General features: G+C 36.2%; 5 protein-coding genes across 6 annotated transcripts in view; 2 read left to right on the top strand and 3 right to left on the bottom strand.

Moving 5' to 3' along the window:
- LOC111486959 (probable zinc metalloprotease EGY2, chloroplastic) overlaps positions 1 to 1,686 on the bottom strand; it is a 5,743-nt gene extending 4,057 nt beyond the window's left edge. The window contains exons 1-4 of the mRNA XM_023134140.1: positions 1,346 to 1,686; positions 1,179 to 1,248; positions 570 to 677; positions 60 to 110 (exon numbers count right to left, since the gene is read on the bottom strand). Coding sequence (XP_022989908.1) covers positions 60 to 110; positions 570 to 677; positions 1,179 to 1,248; positions 1,346 to 1,500 — 384 coding nt within the window. The 5' untranslated portion in view covers positions 1,501 to 1,686. The remainder of the gene's footprint in view (positions 1 to 59; positions 111 to 569; positions 678 to 1,178; positions 1,249 to 1,345) is intronic.
- Positions 1,687 to 1,928: 242 nt separating this feature from the next.
- LOC111487557 lies at positions 1,929 to 4,510 on the bottom strand. Its single transcript, XM_023135007.1, has 7 exons — positions 4,315 to 4,510; positions 4,107 to 4,208; positions 3,893 to 3,988; positions 3,465 to 3,566; positions 2,854 to 3,049; positions 2,251 to 2,458; positions 1,929 to 2,046 (listed from the first exon to the last, which is right to left on the bottom strand). The coding sequence occupies exons 2-7, from the start codon at positions 4,131 to 4,133 to the stop codon at positions 1,929 to 1,931; spliced, it is 747 nt and encodes a 248-aa protein (XP_022990775.1). The 5' UTR covers positions 4,134 to 4,208; positions 4,315 to 4,510.
- Positions 4,511 to 5,303: 793 nt separating this feature from the next.
- On the bottom strand, positions 5,304 to 9,921 carry LOC111486960 (auxin transporter-like protein 1). 2 transcript variants are annotated; one of them, XM_023134141.1, is made up of 8 exons: positions 9,351 to 9,921; positions 9,072 to 9,257; positions 8,871 to 8,983; positions 8,618 to 8,801; positions 8,438 to 8,535; positions 7,786 to 7,993; positions 7,298 to 7,555; positions 5,304 to 5,895 (listed from the first exon to the last, which is right to left on the bottom strand). In XM_023134141.1, the coding sequence occupies exons 1-8, from the start codon at positions 9,486 to 9,488 to the stop codon at positions 5,650 to 5,652; spliced, it is 1,431 nt and encodes a 476-aa protein (XP_022989909.1). In that variant the 5' UTR covers positions 9,489 to 9,921; the 3' UTR covers positions 5,304 to 5,649. The 2 variants fall into 2 exon arrangements, with proteins under 2 accessions (XP_022989909.1, XP_022989910.1); XM_023134142.1 differs by having other exon boundaries at positions 5,304 to 5,859; positions 9,351 to 9,917.
- Positions 9,922 to 14,920: 4,999 nt separating this feature from the next.
- Positions 14,921 to 16,703, top strand: LOC111487596 (nematode resistance protein-like HSPRO2). The gene has a single exon (XM_023135044.1). It carries the CDS (start codon positions 15,085 to 15,087, stop codon positions 16,510 to 16,512), a length of 1,428 nt encoding a protein of 475 aa, XP_022990812.1. The 5' UTR covers positions 14,921 to 15,084; the 3' UTR covers positions 16,513 to 16,703.
- A 310-nt stretch (positions 16,704 to 17,013) lies between these two features.
- On the top strand, positions 17,014 to 20,102 carry LOC111487392 (eukaryotic translation initiation factor 3 subunit F-like). The gene is made up of 6 exons (XM_023134776.1): positions 17,014 to 17,362; positions 17,811 to 17,890; positions 18,455 to 18,684; positions 19,168 to 19,289; positions 19,359 to 19,472; positions 19,657 to 20,102. The coding sequence occupies exons 1-6, from the start codon at positions 17,141 to 17,143 to the stop codon at positions 19,744 to 19,746; spliced, it is 858 nt and encodes a 285-aa protein (XP_022990544.1). The 5' UTR covers positions 17,014 to 17,140; the 3' UTR covers positions 19,747 to 20,102.
- The last annotated feature ends 768 nt before the right edge of the window (positions 20,103 to 20,870 follow it).

Below are 20,870 nucleotides of genomic sequence, written 5' to 3'. Positions count from 1 at the left end.
AAAAAAAAAAAAAAAAAAAAAAAAAGAAAAAAAAGAATACAGCAATACACTACAAGTACCTTTAGTCCTGGAAGTGGAGACCCACTAGCAACTTCTACATTGTCAATATCCTGTTTCGAAGTTTAAAAACTCTTCAAGTACACTGTGAACACAAACTAATTTTTTAACACCCCCCCAATGCAGGGTTGAATTTTAAAAAATAAAAAACAATGGAGAGACGAAAAATTTCAAGTAAAAATGACACTTGAAAGAAGCATTCTTCTCCATAGATCATGATATAACCTTCTATGATATTAATTACTACAACTGGATTATATGCAGCCGCAGGGTCGGTAATTCTAATGCATATAAGAGTTCATATCACTGGAGTACCCCAGTTCGAAAAGAAAAAATGTGAAACTTAAATTGTTTTTAAAAATCAACATCATGTAGAACTAATCATCGGGTGAAAGCATGAAAGTTTATTTCAGTAGGCTGTAGCTACCAAGAACACTTTCTAACCAAAAATTGATTTCCAAGCCAGTTACTTGATGTACGAAGGAATAAAGTTTGTCGCCAAAAATACTTACCTGGATGTCACCTTGGTCATCAACAGCCTGAGAATCGAGCTGAATTTTATCTTCTGTGAGGGAGTCGGAGGAAGATGGCTGATCTCCACCTTCAGAGCCATCTTTTTCCTACAAATGGAGGCTTAGTTTCAGTAACTCGTTACCATTCACAGGAATGGCGAGAAGTATTAAGTAATTGTGTAACTCGAAAAGAAAAACGTCAATTTCTGATTGTAAATACACACCCCTTTCAAGCATCCAACGCAATTTTGTAAGTGATTTATTAAGCATATACTTTAAGAAGATGACACCAGGTTCTAGCGTTGACCATGGCATCAAGTACTGTGCAATCTAGAATTCATGCCACAACATAAATTACGTGCCCTAAGTTGAATCAAAGGGACCTAATCAGAAAGAGGAGGAAAAACTTGCACATTGAGGTGAAATTATAGAAAATTGGTAGAAAGAAATTGATTATAGTGCCTCCAATCCAACAGGAAAGTGCATTGTGGATTACGAAGCAATTATGATTGTAAAAGTAATGAGAATCTATGCAAAACTTGATTTTAAACTAAACGAGCAACCACAACAGAAAAAAGAAAAAGGATTCGACTGCAGAATTACAAATACCTTATCGTTAGTGCCATCTGGTTCATTCTGCGTTTCAGTAACTCTACAAGCAACCCCTCGCTTTGCACGGCTATCAGTTAGAAGACAAAAAAAAGTAGAAGAAGAACCAATTCAATACGCTTACAGCCCTGCATTACGATCCCCCAATTCGAAACTAAGCAAGTTACCAGGAAAACTGATCAAGCTTAAGGCCGCGATGAGAAATCCGTTGCTCCTTCAAGCCAGCAAACGAAATCAAACTAGGATGGAAACGAATGTAGCAGCAAGAACTGTAATGAGACAAGGGAAAGGAATTCCCGCGAAAAGTTGCAGGAAAATCCATTGAAGAAACTACTGAATCTAACCGAGTAGATGAAAGAGCTCCATTGATTAAGATTGAAGCTCCAAACGATTGAGAGCTTTTCGACTGAAAATTACTGATTCGATGAGCGAGTGGAGGGAAGAAGATTCTGCGTTCGCGTTCGAGTCTTATCTGTTTCGGTTTTAGACGTGGTGCTGATGGATATCGAGAAATTAAGGAACAGATGAAACGGAAGTAAAGCGAATCTGAACTGCGAATTATTCCTTTGCACGTGTTATTATGGAGTGGATTAAAGATTGAGGGCTTTTTAGAAACAAACAAACAATCTTGTGGGCTAATTTGCAATTATCTATTTTAGGGGGGCCAATTATGGGAACATAGAAATAAAAACAATATATATTTGATTTTTTTATTTATTTATTAGGAATTCAAATATTTTTGAAATAATTTTAAAAAATCCAAATTGTTCTAATACTCACAGCTTGGGAGTTTCTTCCAAAGTTACCCAAGCAAACAAGAGAGGGTGAAATTTCTTGTCCTTGCACCGCAAGCAAATGGGATTGTTTCCTGAAAAGAAAGAGAAAAACAGAGTATCACAGAGCTGAAGTAAACTACACAATTTATTTACAGCCTTGTTCTACATACAAACAACAGTTAAAACTCTAGTTTTACTGTTCATACTGTTTATACTAATCACAAGCAGCTCATGATTCTGAAGGCTTCACATCCCAACGATTCTTTCTTTTTCTTTGAGCATGAGGAATGAGTAACCTGGCAAACTCCTCAGGCAATTGAGCTGGTGTCAAGTGCACCAAGTCTTCCCTGTCGTCGCCACCGGAGGAGATCCACCCGTGATAAGGTTTTCGCCTCCTTATTTTAGGGATATGTGCCGCCAGTAAAGACTGGTTCATAGAACTCCTTATAAAATGGTTATCAGCAACACCAGAACCTATATCCTCCTCCTTCCAGTATCTTTCATCTGCAGATTCATCACACATAATAATATTCTTCAGGGCCCTTCACCATGATAGATCCACAATGGCAGTGAAATCACACACAAGATCAACTCATAGTTTCTTTGCCAAGTAACCAAATGAAATCAATTATTGCCTTTAAAAAGCTGCTACTGTTATCCATTAGAACATAGACTTTCTTGACCTCCTAAATCCGTTTATTTTGCACATTTGTAATAATCTAAATGTTTAGCTGGTTAGGTGGTAGTTCGGCCTTGAAGAGAATGTATCTAAAACAAGGTTACAAGTTTAAGGCATTTACGAATATAACTCATGAAATTACAATTAAAGTAATTGATAAAATGGTAGTTATAGAACGGCGAAAATCCATAAGTTTGGTTAGAAATGTCAAACTAGTTGCCTGAATCATTTGCAGGTACTGTGGCTGTGATCCTGAAAGGTTCATTGTCCACGTACGATGAGATTACACCCTCAGTCGGTTTCACGGTAATCTCAGCCCCAGGATTAGATGTGGAAGCTTCATTAACAACATTGGAGGAACAGCCCGCTTCAGAGGTCTCCTGAAGATCTGCAACTCTTCCATCCTCTTCATGAACCTTCAAACAATGAGCATTAAAATATGGGGCAATGCAGAAGAGATAAAACAGTTGAAAGAATAAAAGGTGTGCATTTTTCTGATAATTAGTTAACACTATTTCAACATAAGAAAAGTAAACCCGGTACGAGTTAAACAAAAACGATATATGCACGAGCAAATGTTGTACTCATTGCGAACAATTTGACAATGACTAGCAAAAGGGCACCTCATAAACACCAATCTGGGAATAAGAACTAGTTTGAAATTTTTGATCCGGAGTTTCTTTTGGAGCTAAACATTTCAATTCTTATTTGTATGCAACATACATCAATGGTTCTCCGTTGGAATTGTTAAACATTCATAAACCATTATACAAAGGCGAAGAACGTGCTTACATCAAGAATCAAATTCAACAAAAATAGTTGGAAAATAACCTTCTCTATTGCACCATCTTTCCGTTTCTCGAGAAGGGTATCAATCAAGAGAGTATAAGAGCCTTCTTCAATGAATACCCATCCTTCGTCTCCTCCATACACCTAAACCAAATTCTCCAAACACTGTATGAGATTATAAAACAAAGTATAGCGATGATTGCAAGAAAGCCAAAACGTTTTAGCAATGCAGCAGCTTCTTGAGTCCCTATTTCTAAGCACTTGCATTCAAATAATTGACCTTGAAATGGGGGAATCTAAAAACAAATACAAACTTTCAAGTATTCAGGGCAGTGGCCATCAGACCATTTTATCCGCTTGCTTTCTTAATTTTAAGACAGGAAAACAGAGAGACCCACAGAAGAAACACACACAAAAACGAAACAAAAACATGAACCATGCAGAACAGAGATGAAATCAGAAAAACACACGCTGAGGAGCTCCTTGACCGTGTCACGAACCAACTTCGGATGAAATCCGAAAGGATTCATAGCATCCAGCGCAGCATCAATTCGTAAGTTCCCCCTCTGAAATTCAAAATAGAGAGAGCCAAACAGGATATTACTAGAAAATTTGTATTACATCCAAAAGAAATGCAGAAATCTCTTCGCAACGACAAACAAGGTTAAAAAAACGAAACAGAACCTTTTTACTTCGCTCCCTGGGAGCCATTTATGAAGCCCAACAAAGAAACGTCGAACAAGCTCCAACTGTGAAAAAATTCCGGTGCTAGGGTAACCGAGAAACCTAATGAAGGAGGAAGTAAGAATCACTACACCCGACTCAACAACGCTACAATCCGCTGTAAACGTACTAAAAGAATGAGGAAGAGGAAATTGGGTTTAGAAGAAACCTGAGAATCGAAAGCTTGAAAAAGGAGCATATCTTGATGAGCAGAATTGGATGGAGTGGGAATCAATATGAAGAGATATGGGGAGAGATTTTGTTCAGAAATAAGAGAGAAAGAGGAATGTCAGTCGAAAATTTTGCGGTTTCTGGTACGAAGACGAAAGAGCATGCAGGAAGAAGACGAACGATTTTGGCGCAATAATCGAGTGTTTCTTTTTCTTTTCATTTATTTCTATTTATGTGTGTGTATAAATATATATATATATATATATTTTTTTTTTTTTTTTTTAGTTCTGATAAGCGTTAAAGTTTGAATTCTTATATTTTCTTTCAATTTTATTTTTTATTATCGTTTTTAAATTGTTTGTATTTGCTGAAATTGACTTGATAAATTCATTAATTACTCCATAAGCTTTTCAGTTTGGGCTGAAATTGAAATTTTAAAGTAAAAAAGTTAAAAGATGTTTTTCCTTTAATTTTCAATCTTAATGTTAATCAAACAACTAAATATTTGAAAGTTAGATGTCACAATTGTACTTTTTTGACGATCATGGACAACATGCCGTAGACAAATATAATCATGACACTAGACACCAAGAGTATGCAATGTTTGTGCCTAAAATGGCTAATATGACTCATTTCTCAAAAGGACATACCTAGCTTACATTATAAGTCTATAGCCCTTTGGTCAACTTTGTTGAATGATTAAATCCCATATTGACTAATTTAGGGAATGATCATGGGTTTATAATTAAAGAATACTCTCTCCATTAGAATTGGGCCTTTTGGAGAAACCCAAAGTAAAGTCACGAGAGCTCATGCTCAAAGTGGATAATATCATACCATTGTGGAGAGTCGTGTTCATCTAAAAAACTGTACTCATAACTTGATTTCTAATTAGATAGAAACGATCGCCAACTCAAAAAGAAAAGGGGAAGAAAGGGGCAGGGCTCGGCTAAATGGATGAAGATCTTCATCTTGAAACCAATTAACTCAGGCAAGGGACCAAAACATAGCAGTTTCATTTCTGTTCCTAATGTAGAAACATCCTTCTAATACTTTCAGATTTAGCAATTTGAATTCAGTCCCTCCAAGTACATCACAAAAGAGTAGAACAGTGGGAGAAAATGATACATAGCCATCTAAGAATGGAATCCATCCAGTTTCTCCTAAACATATATAAAACGAACATCGCATCGCATAGAGATATATAACGAGAATGAGCAGACAAGATTTGGATGAGATTAATATGCATATCAGAAGGGTGGATGAGGGGAACCTTGATGCTCTCTGTGTATGCCTTTGTATATTTATATAATTGAGACTTGAGAGAGAAAATTCAATGATGGGCTGTTGTTGAGCCCTGGGGTGGACACTGGTAGCACTTTGCAAAAAGCCCAAAGGTGTCAACTTGCTTGATGAAGTTGGCCATGCTGGCCCACCCTCCAAATCCAAACCCAATGACCAGGACCCACACCACTATAAAGCTGTTCACCACATACATGCCTACCCAGCTAGGGAGGAAGATTGGAAGTTTCTCTGCAGCATTCTGCACCCAAAACATACACGTTCCTGACATGTCATACTTGCAAACACAATATGTAATGTCATAATCATCTTCATTCATCTAAATATACAGGAGTTTTCATTATTGTAACTTCTGGGTTCAGTTCATTAGAATTCTAGAACTGCATTCATCACTAAATTTTAATGAAGAAGACCGTTGGCTTATCAAGTGACAAAATCATATGCATTAATCTACAAGTGGGAGTCTAAGCACAGGCCAGCTCGAGCTGACTTTCGACCAAAAACCGACGGCAAACAAACATTGTTTAAAAAAGAGATAACAGCAATAACAACATTGAACCTGTATTTATTAAGACCAAACCTACTGCAATAATCATCTCAAAGTGGCCGAAACCAACAAAATCGATTTAAAATGACTAAACATATTATACAAACTACTAAATTGACCAACTATTTTTCAGTTTTTCAGTTCAGTTTTGCACTCCTAACTACAACAGCAATTAGGATAAAAAGGATCCAAACTAGTTGGCAAAAGTAGTATCAACAGCAACATACTTTGATTTGACACGTCCAGTAATCAAAAAAGCCTAAAAATTCGCTCAATTAGCCAACTATTGGTTCTATCCTTTCGTCCGTACAAAGAAAAAAGGGCACAATATTTGGATTGTGAAATAGGGTACAACACGCTACAGGGAAGGGTGTCTTTGATTGGCCCAACTTAGTTGAAGATGTGGCTAGCATGGAGAATTGTGACGAAAGCAGATAACTGAATGAAAAGGAAATGCTACCCACTCCCATAATAAAATGTTCCATGAAATTTCAAATGCTAGTCATTATAATAATCAGTGGGGCTAAAATGGCTATCTGTTGGAACTCATTTCCAGCTTAAATCATACAGCTGGAACCATATCCACAAAATGATAAGAATTGAAAGGACCAACTCTTTAGGGAACCCTCACTGTTATCACCTGTACTTGGTGTCACTATATTGAGACCTGGTAGGACGGTCAGATTCTTAACATAAAGTTTCCAGCATAGCCAATCTTATAGACTGATTCATATCATATAGATGTTTTCATCAATTCAAAGGACAAGCATTGGAAGTTATATAATTATGAAGATCCCAAGGAAGAATCACGGGTAACAAACAGATATAACAAACAGATATAAACAGCTCAAGACTAAGTAAGGAATGTTCTGAAATCTGAACCAAGTTTGCATTAAAATTTTCAATGATTCAGCTAGCAGCTTAGAATGCCAAAGTAGTAGAAAAATTAGACCAAATCTAGCCATGACCCAGCAATGATATGATCAGGAAGTAAGGGCAGATTGGATTGAATGAATTCAATACTCAATTCAGGACGAGAAATCGACAATGCCAGTTGGATGAGCGCGTATTAGGTAAAATATGATTGAAGAAATGAAATGGAAAGATCAAAGGCAAAGGCAAAGGCATTTACCTGTCGGGCAGAGGCAGATCTGAAAGTGAGCATATGGGCTAAAGATGGGATGATGTAGACGGTGAAGCTAACCAGAAGCGCCCCTACCGCAGAGTTGATGGGTCCAAAAAAAGGGAAAATAATAGCCAAAAACCAAATGGGTATCACAACCGGTAATCGGGCAAGCGCCCTCAGACACATGCTCTTTGTTTCGTGCATTCCAATCACTTTCTCCCACACGAAATACAACGGCGTACAAGCAAACCCAAATGTTATGAACTGCACATCAACCGTTCGATCAAATGCATAAGCACAAAAACAGTGAGAAAAACCAAAATTTGCAATAAAGGGTAAGGACTATTCAATGCACATTCCTATCACTCTCCACCACACGAAAAACAATGGGATGCAAACAAACCCGAATGTTCAGAACTGTTCGATGAAATGCTGCAAAAAGGAAGTTAAAAAGCACGAAAATTGCAATAAACTTAGGGATTTATGGAGTAGACCTGGTGAATGAGCATGAGAATGATCGCTGTGGTGCGCCATCCGTTGGTGGGAAGAAGAGAGAAAGCGTTGGAGTGAGTAAGGAGTTGGTCGCCGAAAGCCCAGTAGACGGCGGTGGCGGACGGGATTGTCAATGTAAAGACGTATAGAGTGGCGATGAAATAAATAAATTTGAACTTTCGAGGCTTCCACATAGCGTCCATTATTTCCCTGCCGCGCCAAAAAATTTCTTCATTTTTTTTTTCTTTTTTTAATTGGATAAATTAATAATAATAAAAAATCAACTTTATATTTAATTTTTTGACATCTCATAAACTAAATTTCATGAATATTTTTTAAAAAAATTAAAAATTCAAGAAACTTTTTGAAACCCTTTAAAAAATTCAATTTTTCTAAAAAAATATATAGAGAGAGAGAATATTTTTATTAATTTAATTCATTTAAATACTAAAACTAAAAAAACAATTTAAACATAAAATATCAGAGAAGGATGAAGATCCAAGAAGAACAAGAATAAAGGTCATGAATAACTTAGCCTAATCCATTTTGTAGGCAACAAAAATTAAGAATAGACCCAACTTTTGGATTCAAATTTCAAAAGGGATATCAGCAATTCATTCAAATGGTAAGTTCCAAAAGAAAGAAGAGACTCACACAGTCACAGCATGGCCACCAAAGGTGTACAGTATGTTGGTTGCCCCAGTGAAATAGAGCACCATTTTGGTTGGCCCAGAGTGTTGGACCCCTTCAACCTTCAAAGTTCCAGAACAAAAACTCAACAAAAAGAAAGCAAAATTTGACTACAAATTGAAATGATTCGATGAACAACCAGACCTGGCCATGAAGAACAGCTGCAATGGTCAAGTACCAAGCCGTGTAAGTGGTCATTCCAAGCCCAAGAAAAGACCAAATTCTATAGTTATGAAACGATGGTATGAACACCGTCGTGGCGCAGCATGCTCCAAATATATACGTCCATGTCCTCTTGTCTAGCTTGTCATTTATGTAATATATATTGCTGCCATCATGAACACATTTCAGTACTAATTTCACCATCCATTTGGAGAACAGAGGAGAAGTGATGAACCTTGCACAAGCTATTAGCTGAATCACGGATCCAAAGAGGAGAAAAGTGCAGTTGAAAGCCAATCCAGCAGCCTTCCAGTATGGTCCCAACAGCCCATCTAGCACTTCAAACCACTGAACAAACGAACATGTTCAAAGAAGCTAAAAAACAGAGCTTTGAGATTGTGAAAATGGCGGTGGGTTGTCCTGTTTTTAATCTAACCTGAATGACATGGTTTTTGAAGCTCACATTCTCTTTTTCCTTACGAGTTCGATACTCAACGTAAAGAATGCTGATCAAATAGGCTGTCCAGCTTCCAATGATGCCGTAAAATACTTGAAATATGATGCCCGAGAGCATACCCAGTTGAGAAAAGGAGTATGGCAGCGTTAACAGAACTTGAGCAACCTTTAAGAACATCAAAACAAAAAGGACATAACTTTATCATCATAAACAGAGCATTATAAACAATGGGATTTTGTGGGTTTTGTGAGTTCAGACCTGATTTGATGCACAGCTGAACCAAGCATCATAAACAGAGCCTCCATGCCAGAGGAGGCTTTTGAAGCTCAATGGAGATTGATTTGGCTTCTCTTCTTGATGATCCCTCTCGTTTTGTTCGTTCACAGTTTGATCCATTTCCTTGAATGATAATAATATAAAAAGAAAGAAACTTTCGAGGACCCAAAGAGGAAAATGAAGAGAAATCAATGACGTCCTCTGTTTACTTGATGAACGTTAAAACAGAGATGGCTCTGTTTCAGAGTGGATTGAAGGAAGAAGCCGCCGTGAATTTATAGCTCCAGAAGCGCCGGTTGTGCCTTAATTTTGCGGCATTCCCACGAAGAAGAAGAAGAAGGTGGCTCGGAATTTTGGGGTTTCTACTGATATCTGCTAGCTTTCTCTCTGTGTGTGCTCTGTTTTTGCCTGTCTGAAACTTGGAGTCAAGAGGTGCGTTTTAAAGGGAGTGAAATGCATAATTAAGTTGCCAGAAAAAGGGTCACAGATCTGAATCATGTGGAATTATTGATGATTCAAATGGTAGCCCAAAAGGGGGGAGAAAAGGTTTGAGGGAAAAACCCAATAGGATGAGTGAAATTTGGTGTTCATTTATTTGATGCTTTTTGGTGTTAGCAGAGAAACAAAGTTGAAGGAGATGGCGATGTGTAATGAACTGAATCCTCCAAAAGAGGAGACATGAATTTTGCTCCCTCATGGCTTCTTTTCTCTCCATACCCTAAATCCACGTGGAATGTCTCTCGTATCGTAATGGTTCATGCCTATCGTTAGACTTCCTCGCGAAGTTTTTAAGACGTGTTTACTAGGAAGAAAACCCACGTCGAGAAGGGAATGAAGCATTTTTTTAAAAGGGTACGAAGACATTCCCCTAGAAGACGTTTTTAAAAAACCCTGTGGAAAATCCAAAATAAAAAATGAGTTGGTACTGTTACACATAAGGTATTGTTTGATCAAACGTTTGATTCTTTGAATTTATGGTATGATTTTTCGTTTATAATCTAAAGTGAAGATTGATTTGTACTCCGAATTTGGTGGTCCATATTATAAATATAATGAAGGCATTTGATTAAGACGTGACAAAAACACCTAATTCCTTAAGAATTTGGTGAACTAACTCTCTTTTGACGGTCAAAAAGTTTGTTCATAGAATCCAACCCTTTTCAATGATTTGGAAGTGGCATCTTTGCTATTCACTCCCTTTTCCCAATTTAATTGTCTATTTACTCCCTCTATTTTTTCTTAATTACCCTAAAAGCCTAATTTAATAAAACCTAAATATCATATATAATTTTAAATGCTATAAAAATCACGAGATATATTATTATGAACACAATTTGATGATAGCATATCCGATTTGAATCTTAAACCTTAAGAAAATTAAATTAAATATTTAATAATTAAAAACAAAATGTAAAAAATACGATGAATTCAAAATCAAAAGCTTATTATGGACCTAAATAAATAAAAAGTATGATTTGAAAGTGTTAAGACTGAGCTCTGTTACCATGTTAAGAATGAGAAATATAAGTGGGATGGAAAGTACTATAAACATATATGAGATCAAAAGTCTGAGAAACATAGGTTGACTTTAGATCCCTTTGGACTTTCGATCTCACCTATATTTCTTCTACTTTTCATCCCACTTCTATTTCTCGTTCTTAACTGGAGACGAAGCTTTTGTTTGAATTTGGTATGATTTGGTAGCATTAAGTTTTTAGATTACAATCTAATAATTTTATTTGTTTAATGGGACTAATGATTGCATACATTATTTAATTATTAATTGGATTTGTTTTGTCTCCTAGCCTATGCATCCCTTGGGAGGGAAAAAAATAAATATAATTAATCAAAGTTTTTATTTTTTAACTTTTGCTCAGAATTTTTAAAATATTTTAAAAGAAAGAGGAAAAAATTTGAATAGATTTGAATTTTCGTTAGTGACTTATTGAAGAGCGAGAGTAAGTGGCACACCGTCATAGTAAGTCTATGAGCTTGTGTTTGGAGATTGGTCCGATTCAAACAAGTATTTGGTCCAACGCGTATGACATTGTCAAGGAGATGGATCAAGTGCATGCAGCCCAAACGTTTGGCTTGTAGAATCACCAACACCGAACCCAAGGAAACAAAAGCCACACATCACAGCACACCGGTGGTTAGGTCGAGTGCCCCGTCTGCTCTACACAAAAACGCCAAGGTAGAAAGTCGAAAGCGAGCTCTTTTCATGTACACACAATCTCGAAGCCCAATTAGCTCGCACCGTTGCTGCTATTTTTAGGACCAACCAACGTTCACTTACACCGGTACCTGCTTAGTGTAATATCGGTGGCACATTCAACAAACGGTAGCTTTAAAGAGCCCATTTGAAGCGGGTTTCGCACCAGTCTCCGATGTCCTCCGTGTGTAACATGTCTAGCTTTAAAGAGTATAATTGCAAAGGCCATTATTAGATGCAATTCCCAGTCGTATTTGAAGGCACCACCTGCCAAACATAAGTATCACCACCAATATTAATCGCTGCAGGCCTCCAGCAAAGACAGACCGGCGAGCAAAACGCCGCCGTCCGTACTGGTATCACTTAAGATGGGTTTCCGTACTGGGGAAGACAAAAAGCAACTGAGTGTTGCAGAAGAAACTATTATCGCCATCTTCATAATTTCATGTTCTGTTATTCCTCCTACAATATTTATTGACCCACTAAATACAAATAAAATTTAAATATAAAAAAAAAAAGTACAAAATATTAGTTTCAAAATTAAAAATTAATTAATTATAAATTATCCAATAAGACATCCTTGCTCCTGAAGTACAAAACCTATGGGTCAATCGGACTTGTACTTTATTGAGTTGGGCCGATTATTTGGGCCTTGGCATAAGATTTGTTTACCAAGCCCAATTAAACTGTGAGCCCAATTATTATGTGCTTCTTTGTTACCTAATTTCGGCGCCAGACCACAAGTCAACAAAACTACACACCGCATGTTCTACATCCCCTTAATGTTTTTTTTGTTCTTTTTTCTAATAAAAAATATTATTAAAAAAAAAACTTAATTTTAGTTTGTATAAATTTATTTTGTTTGAATTTTATCGTAAATAGTAGTTTAATAAATATTGTTTTAGATTAGGATTTTGGATTACATAAATAAATAGTTTGAGAAAAAATAAGTTAATATTTATCTAATAACCGTGCCAAATAGTGATGCAAACGAGCTATACATACAAATCCACTAATGAATTTGTATGCTTTAATTGGAACTGGAAGCTCCATAACAAGCAACTGGTATACCCACGTAGTTTGTCGCGTCAGCTCCAAAAAGATAAATTGCGTTGGAATTGAGAGTGAGTTATAATTGCATAAAAGGAAGAGAAGTAGTGGGGCGTGTCAATGCACTTCTTGGTCCTTGTTTACTCGACCTACCGACCCACTCTAAATAATTCATGGGTCAATGAGTCTCTAAGACTAGGGGCAGGCAGTATTAACCAAGTCAAGCTCAGTTCTCGCTACTTACTGTTTACTACAAATTCAAGCGGGCGACAATTTTATTTATTTATTAATTATAGGTTTAAATTTGACACGTATTTCATATTAAAAAAATAAAACAAATATTAATTAAAAAAAAGTGTACGGCGTTAATTCTCCGTGATTAGACAATTGATATTGATTGAGGATGATTTATGAGATAAGTGGGTGAGGTTTAAAGTCTATTAAAGAAATTAAGCTTATAATTAATAGTAGCCGCCAAGGAAGGCCTGCTTCTGTTTAATATTAATTTTGATTGGTTCCTTTACAAGACGTGTAAGCCAACACACCATTTCAACATCCAACTGTACGGCCACGTGGAATGATCGGGGTGACCCGTTAGGCACCGCCGCTGAACTCTGATGTGTCCGCGTGTGACCCGACAGCTGGACTTCATTATATATGGACGGAGCACGTGATTTCTATGCCACGTGTCGGAAACCCAACCAGCATGATTTCTGAAATCCGAATGTGGTTAGTTAGTTGGCCGGTAAGAACACAAGAGCCCATCCACAATCCGAGTCGGACACCAATTAAAAAAGTGGCTGGTATCCTAGTCAGTATCATTGGCCAGTAATTTCTTAACACGTGGCGTTATTATTATTATTATTTTTTATAATTGGAACCGTGGTAAACGCGGGTGATGGACATGTACTCTTGTTATAAGGAAATTTTAATTTTTTTTTTATAAATGAATACATTTTTTTAGTATATATAAAAATAAAAAATAGAAAAAAGGTATTTTTATTATTTATAAAATATAAAAGTCAAGGACTATTGATGATAATGCAAACTTATTTGAGCCTATCCATATATATTTCAAAATGGACGCCCTTGATTTATGTTTTGAAAAGACAATTAAAAAAATAAAATAAAATAAAATAAAATAAAAAGATTGCTATTGGAATGTGCATTAGGTATTCCGGCAAAAGGGGGAAAAGGCCTCACCAACTTGTCAATATAGAATTCCAAAACCAAAACATTATAATCTACGTCAAATAATTTTAATTTTATTATATTTTTATCTATCCAAACGACTTTTTATTTGAAATAGATAAAATTGAAAGTAAAAAAAATATGATTTTTTTTTTTAATACACATTGTTGTTTTGGATGCTCTTCTTATTTATTTCTCGTTTTTTCCAAAGTACTTTAAAATTATCCTATAAAAATACACAGTATATTATATATTTTTTCTTTTGGAAGATTATACCATTATATAAAAATTGAATTTCAAAGCAATTATAATTTAATAATAAAAGTGAAATTTTCTTTTAATTTTATGTTAAGAAACACTGGACTTCCTTTTCCTCCTTATAATTACCATCTTAATATTTGGAAAATAATTATTTTAATAATTGTATATCACTATATATCCAATATACATATCATAGCACATTAATTCACTTACCCAAAGCAAGACCATCTATTGTTATTTTCCCATTCAAATAAAAAAGATTCATTAGGTATACAATAAACTAAAATTATTTCCTGAATTAAAATAGGTATTTAAAAAGAAAAATAGAGATAATAAATATTTTTATATTATTTTTGGGGTTTCCTTAAAAGAAAAAGGCTAGAAATATTTTGAAAGCGATTTAATTATGATTCCATTTCTTAAGGGATAAGGAGTCGGAGAACGAAATAAAAAGGAGCGGCCGCCTACAAAGAGACACATTCGAAAATTAAAATCTAGGAGGATATGGTCAACTAAGGACTTGTTGTGGAGGGAGGCATATTTGAGGGAATAAACCGTCAACAAAATTAAAAATTAAAAAAAATGCAAGGGTGACAGGTGGCGAGACGTGAATGGTGGGGGCTATAAAATCCGGAATGAAATTGAACTAAAAACAGTCAAACACCAACCAAGCAGTCTAATTTCAAGGATTCCCATCCTCCCTGGAAATTTCCTTTATTTATTTATTTATTTACTTTTTTTTTCTAAAATTCCCCCGTTTGCTGGGATTATGGATAAGCTTCAACTTCATCCGCAATTTCCATTTTTCCTAAACAATTATTATTTTTAAAATGTTTTCAAATCTGATTTTTCCATTCCCCACGCCTTTGTGTCGTTCAAATTTATGCTACCTCCTATAAATACCCATATTCTTCCTCCATTCCTTCTGCGAAATCAAATCCAGCAATTTTCATTTCAAAATTTTAGGAATCACTCTCTCTTTCTTTCCGTCTCGGATCAGAAATGATCGATATGGGTTGGAAGGCCAACATGGGCTCTGAAAAGACGACCACTAAATCCTCAAAGTTGATTTCAACCACCACGAAGCTTAATTTGTCTCTTCCAGTTTCGTTTCATTCTTCAGAGCTCACCACAGCCTCGCCGTCGTCTTGTTCTTCATACGAGCAGTATCTCCGCCTCAACGATCTCAGGAAGCTATGGAGTTCTAGGGAGTTTCCTGAATGGAGAAACGAGTCGGTTTTGAAGCCGGGATTTCAGGCTTTGGAGATTACTTTTCGGTTCATTTCGACCGTTTTGTCCGATCCACGGCCGTACGCGAACCGGCGGGAGTGGAAACGGAAGCTCGAGTCTCTCACTACGAGTCAGATCCAACTCATTGCGATGATTTGTGAAGACGATGAAGAGGACGGCGAAGCACGCGGCAGAGTTCCGATCGTTGATCTGGGTTCATCCAACGGCGTGATTACTCGCGACGGAAGCTCGGCGGAGGTCTGGAAGATTCGCGGAGAAGCTACTGTTGTGAACAGAACGAGTGAAGCGAGTCTTCTTCCTCGGCTTGCTTCATGGCAGAGCTCTGAAGACATCGCGCAGATGATTCAGTATTCTATCGAGTGCGAGATGAGGAGGTGTCCGTACACGCTAGGGCTAGGGGAGCCGAATTTGGCCGGCAAACCGAATCTCGATTACGACCTAATTTGCAGGCCAAACGAGCTTCATTCTCTGAGAAATAGTCCGTACGATCAAATCGAAAATTACGAAAATCAAACGGTTTACACAACGCACCAGATCCTGGAGTCGTGGATTTACGCCGCGCATGAGCTTCTCAAACGAATCGCAGATAGAATCGAGCAAAAGAATTTCGCGAGAGCCGCGAGCGATTGCTACTTAATGGAGCGGATTTGGAAGCTTCTGCAAGAGATCGAAGATCTTCACCTTTTGATGGATCCGGACGATTTTCTGAAGCTGAAAAATCAATTAGCGATCAAATCGTTGCAGGAATCGGAGGCGTTTTGCTTTCGATCGATGACGCTGGTGGAGGTTACGAAGAAGTGCAAGGATTTGAAGCACAAGGTGCCATTGATCTTGGATGTAGACGTGGATCCAATGGGCGGACCAAGGATTCAAGAGGCGGCGATGAAATTGTACAGTGAGAAGCGAGAAATCGAGAAGATTCATTTACTTCAATCTCTGCAAGCGATCGAGTCGGCAATAAAGAAGTTCTTCTTCGCCTACAAGCAAGTTTTGGTTATGGTGATTGGAAGCTTAGAGGCGAAGGGGAACCGAGTCGTGGTGAGTTCGAACTCGGACGATAAACTGAGTCAGATATTTCTGGAATCCACCTATTTTCCGAGTCTGGACGCTGCCAAGACGTTCCTCGGGGATATACACTGTGTGTTCAGGTCGGATCGAATGACCCGAGTGAAGCCGTAGGACCCGGGTTGACTGGATCAGAAAAAGGTTGACTTTTGTTCTGAAATTTATTCATGCAAATATAGGTCTGGACCCCACACGAAAAATACAGCAATTTTAATTAATTAATTTTTTTAAAGGAAGTAATGTAAAATCTTGTATGAATATTCACTCATGCTCATTAAATTAAATTCTCAGCCCATTAAACTAAATTCTCGTGCTCATTAAATTAAATTATAATAAATGAAAGAATTGTTTTATAAAATGAAATTATAAAATTCATCGTATCTATAATCTACAAAATATTTTAAAATTGATCGTAGTAAGTAGTAAAATAATACATTAATAAAGCAATTAGTTTATTCATTAATTATCAATAATAATTTTAAATCTAAAATGTTGGAATTTTGGAACACAAAAAGTCTTTTGATTTCAATTATCAGAGAATTTAAATTTTCCTTTAATTATATTATGAAATCCTTAAATTTATTTGAAAAATTAATTTTAATATAAATATGATAAAATGGGCCTAATATCCTCTTCCAAAAATTGGAGCGTAATCTGAAACCCTAGTTCCGCTTCTGCGCTCGTTACTCGTCTCTCTCGGCATCCATTTCTACGGAGCTAGGTTAATTCGAACTTCAGGTCAATGGCGACGACTGAGAACACGGTTTTGCAATTTTCACAGTCTTCTAACTCTTTGTCTGCCAAGGTTCATCCTCTGGTTATCTTCAACATTTGTGATTGCTATGTGAGGCGCCCCGACCAGGCGGATCGAGTGATCGGTACACTTCTCGGCTCTGTTTTACCTGATGGAACCGTTGATATTCGCAACTCTTATGCTGTTCCTCATAATGAGTTCTCCGATCAGGTTTTCCTTACTCTGCATTGAACTCGTTTCTAGTGTTTCCTCGATGTGATTGTTTGAGAAGTAAATTATTTTTTGTGTTCTTATCGGTTTTTGAGTAATAATTAAAATCCTAGTTTCTTTATTTTTTCCTTGACGAATTGATCTCGTACACTCTTCCGTTTGGAGAATTAGGGTTCCCTGCCTTCTTTCTGCCATTTTCTTTTTCCAATTTGGATTCTTCGAGTACGTTTTACTCATTGTAGAATTACTTGTACGAGCGAATTGTGAACATTTAGAAATGTCGTTGCGGATGGGCTTTAAGAATTTTATACGTCTTTTTGTTTCATTGAATTTTAATGTTATAATTTGTGAGACTTTCTAGTGATGGTTATTGTTTGATCTACCATTTTGCAATAAATTCGCATATTCACTCTTTCATATCTTCTCTTCATTCCTTATATCATAACAGGTTGCGCTGGATATTGATTATCATCACAATATGTTAAGTTCCCACCAAAAAGTTAATCCAAAGGAAGTTATCGTTGGATGGTAAAGCCATTGATCCTTCTTTACTATGTATATCAGTAATGGTAAAAGTGCCTTTCTTTTTTGGATAAAAATCTGGATATCATTAAGATAATAGAGGAACAGAAAATTGCAGAGTGACAAAAATGACTTAATGTAAGAGGCTTACAAGGAAAAAAGGAGTTTTAGACGATATTGAACCCAGAAATTATCCTTCCAATTTCAGCTTTATCAACTATAGTTAAAGTGCTTTAGTTCGTTCACTAACACAGTCTGTTTTTGTTACTCTTGTCTGTTGCTCCTTTGGTTTTAAACATTGGCCTCTATAGATTTCTTACTTTCCCCTATGAAATTGGTTTCTTATTAGAAAGAATTTGGTTTCTTATAAGAAAGAATTTGGTTTGTAACTTTTGCTTGCTTGATACCATACCAATTGAAAGATTACTCCTGGTTGAAAACTTGAAATTCATTATTTGCTTGTAATGTTGATGCATAGTTCAACTAAAGTTTTTGTGAGATGAAATATTCTCCAATGGCGTATATGATAGACACATATTCTTATAATGTGTTATCCAACGTGACGGACAGGTACTCAACTGGTATGGGAGTTACAGGTGGCAGTGCATTGATACACGAATTTTATTCTAGAGAAGTTTCAAACCCTATTCACCTGACTGTTGATACTGGATTTAAAAATGGAGAAGGCACAATAAAAGCCTACATCTCTGTCAATTTGTCTCTGGGCGATAGACAACTTGCTGCTCAGTTTCAAGAAATTCCTTTAGATCTTCGAATGGTTGAAGCTGAGAGACTTGGATGTAAGAATTTAATCATTTCTCTTGTTTTACTCTTGCTATTGAAATGTTGAAGCTGCTGTCACTATATCCTAGACACTTATTGGCACACCATTTTTTTTATTAACCTAAATGCATACTTGAAGTTTTAGGGAGTATGTTGCATTATTGAAACAACTGTAGGAAATATTTGATCTTAGACTTTTTGAATATCCCCGGCTTATGTTAGAATAACGTATCTGGGTATGATACGTATTTTAGCATCTCTACTTTTGTAGCTTTCCTGATTTTTGTCCAAATATGAACATAGCTTGTGACTTTTTTTTTCCCTTAAACCCTGTACCAATAATTAATGTACTGCTATGGAGAATACGTCTTAATTATTTTCTGAAATAGTTCGATTGTGTTTGTTTCCTAATCCTGTCCATTCCCTTCAGAAACTTGCTGCAAGGGATTTTTGTATATTCTGGCAAAGCCCCTGTTCTAATGCAAAATTTGTAATGACAGTTGATATACTGAAGACAACTAGTATTGATAAACTGCCAAATGATTTGGAAGGAATGGAAGCTTCAATGGAGAGATTGCTTGCCTTAATTGATGATATTTACAAATATGTTGATAATGTTGTGGTGAGTGACGTTTGGGTCTTCTCTTTTGCTATATATCATATTCGTTTGCTTATGTTACTACTCTCTCAGGAAGGACATGTTGAGCCGGACAACACGATTGGGAGATTTCTTGCTGAGACTGTAGCCTCTCTTCCAAAACTGTCGCCATCTGCTTTTGATAAACTGATGAATGACAACGTGCAGGTTAGATTATTTTATCATACCTTACCTATCTTGATCCCCCACCAAATAAAATCTGGTATGCTGGTTAAGAATTAAATTGTTTGAGCTTGGCGTCTTGTAAATGGTTTACATAAGGTTCAATTTTATACATGGAAATCATCTAACCGTTTTACTATCCTGTCTCCATTTTCACTGCTTCCCACAGGACCATTTGCTGTTGCTGTATTTGTCAAGTATCACCAGGACACAACTGGGCTTGGCTGAAAAGTTGAACACGGCTGCTCAGATTCTGTAACTTCTTCAACCTGCATCCACGATTTTGTGTCATTTATTTGGTAATTGACCAATATCCAAGAATTTGTGTACTTAATTCTGCTGCAAAACGATCCCCTTCCCTCTTGAAAACCCCCTTTCGATTGAGTTCACTGTCAGTCATTTTATACTGCTGCTTTGTGGAATATGTTGCCTAGTTTAACAAAATGAGGGTTGTACTACCATTATTAGCATCAAGAGAATATTGTCCAGGCACCCTATTTTTTCCCCCCATACTCAGATACTTTGTCGCCATAAATCTGTCTTTCTCATCTTTCACCTCCAGATATTATTGTTCGTTGAAAGGTAACAATATGATTTACTCTCACTTTTCAATTTCTCTTTGGTTAGAAGATGAGTCCTCTTCATGTTTGGGCAGGGGTAGAAACAAAGCAGTAAGGGATAGAACCGTCTTTTGCTTGGTTTTGATTCTTATCATTTCTAGCCCTTTTGAAATTATTTATGTAATAAAATATGGATTGTTTTTGTATTATTATTCTTATTTTCATTGATTCACGTGAGTTATTATTGTATTTAACAGGCGTTGAAATTTGATTATAAATCAATAAGCTATTAGTCGATTTACAGCATTTACTTTTTATAGTTCAGCGGATAAAAACCTCACAGAAAGTGTTGGTTTCCATAAATTTTGTAGGAAATCTTCAATCCTACCTTTATTTTAAAATAAAAATAAAAGTAAAAATGATGAACAAATTAAATACAATATTGAAACCTTAGGATCCTATTAAACGAGTAATTCATGTAGTAGATAAGTTAACTTCTGAAGACTTTGAATACAGTTGTGATATAAAATATAAAATTTGTAATTTAAACTACGATGGTAATTAGTTACCTACTTGTCATGAATGGAATGTTATATTATAAGTTCCATGAAAGTTGGTGGACACGTGGATATTGATGATTGGTTGATTGTGATGGTCCTTAAAGGAAGCTGGAAATAAATAGTGGGTTTATTGCACTTTCTTTTTTTGCTCCTTAAATTACAATAACATGTTTGTTAAATAATGAGTTCTCCTCCACTCCCCACTCAATCGGTAATTGTTTTTTGTCCCTAAAAAAAAAAAAAAAAAAAAAAAAAAAAAAAAA

The sequence above is a fragment of the Cucurbita maxima genome, unplaced genomic scaffold (assembly GCF_002738345.1).
Source record: "Cucurbita maxima cultivar Rimu unplaced genomic scaffold, Cmax_1.0 Cma_Scf00012, whole genome shotgun sequence".
Taxonomy (NCBI): Eukaryota; Viridiplantae; Streptophyta; class Magnoliopsida; order Cucurbitales; family Cucurbitaceae; genus Cucurbita; species Cucurbita maxima.
Note: the sequence above shows the minus strand (reverse complement) of the source record. Positions and strands in the feature narration are given on the sequence as shown.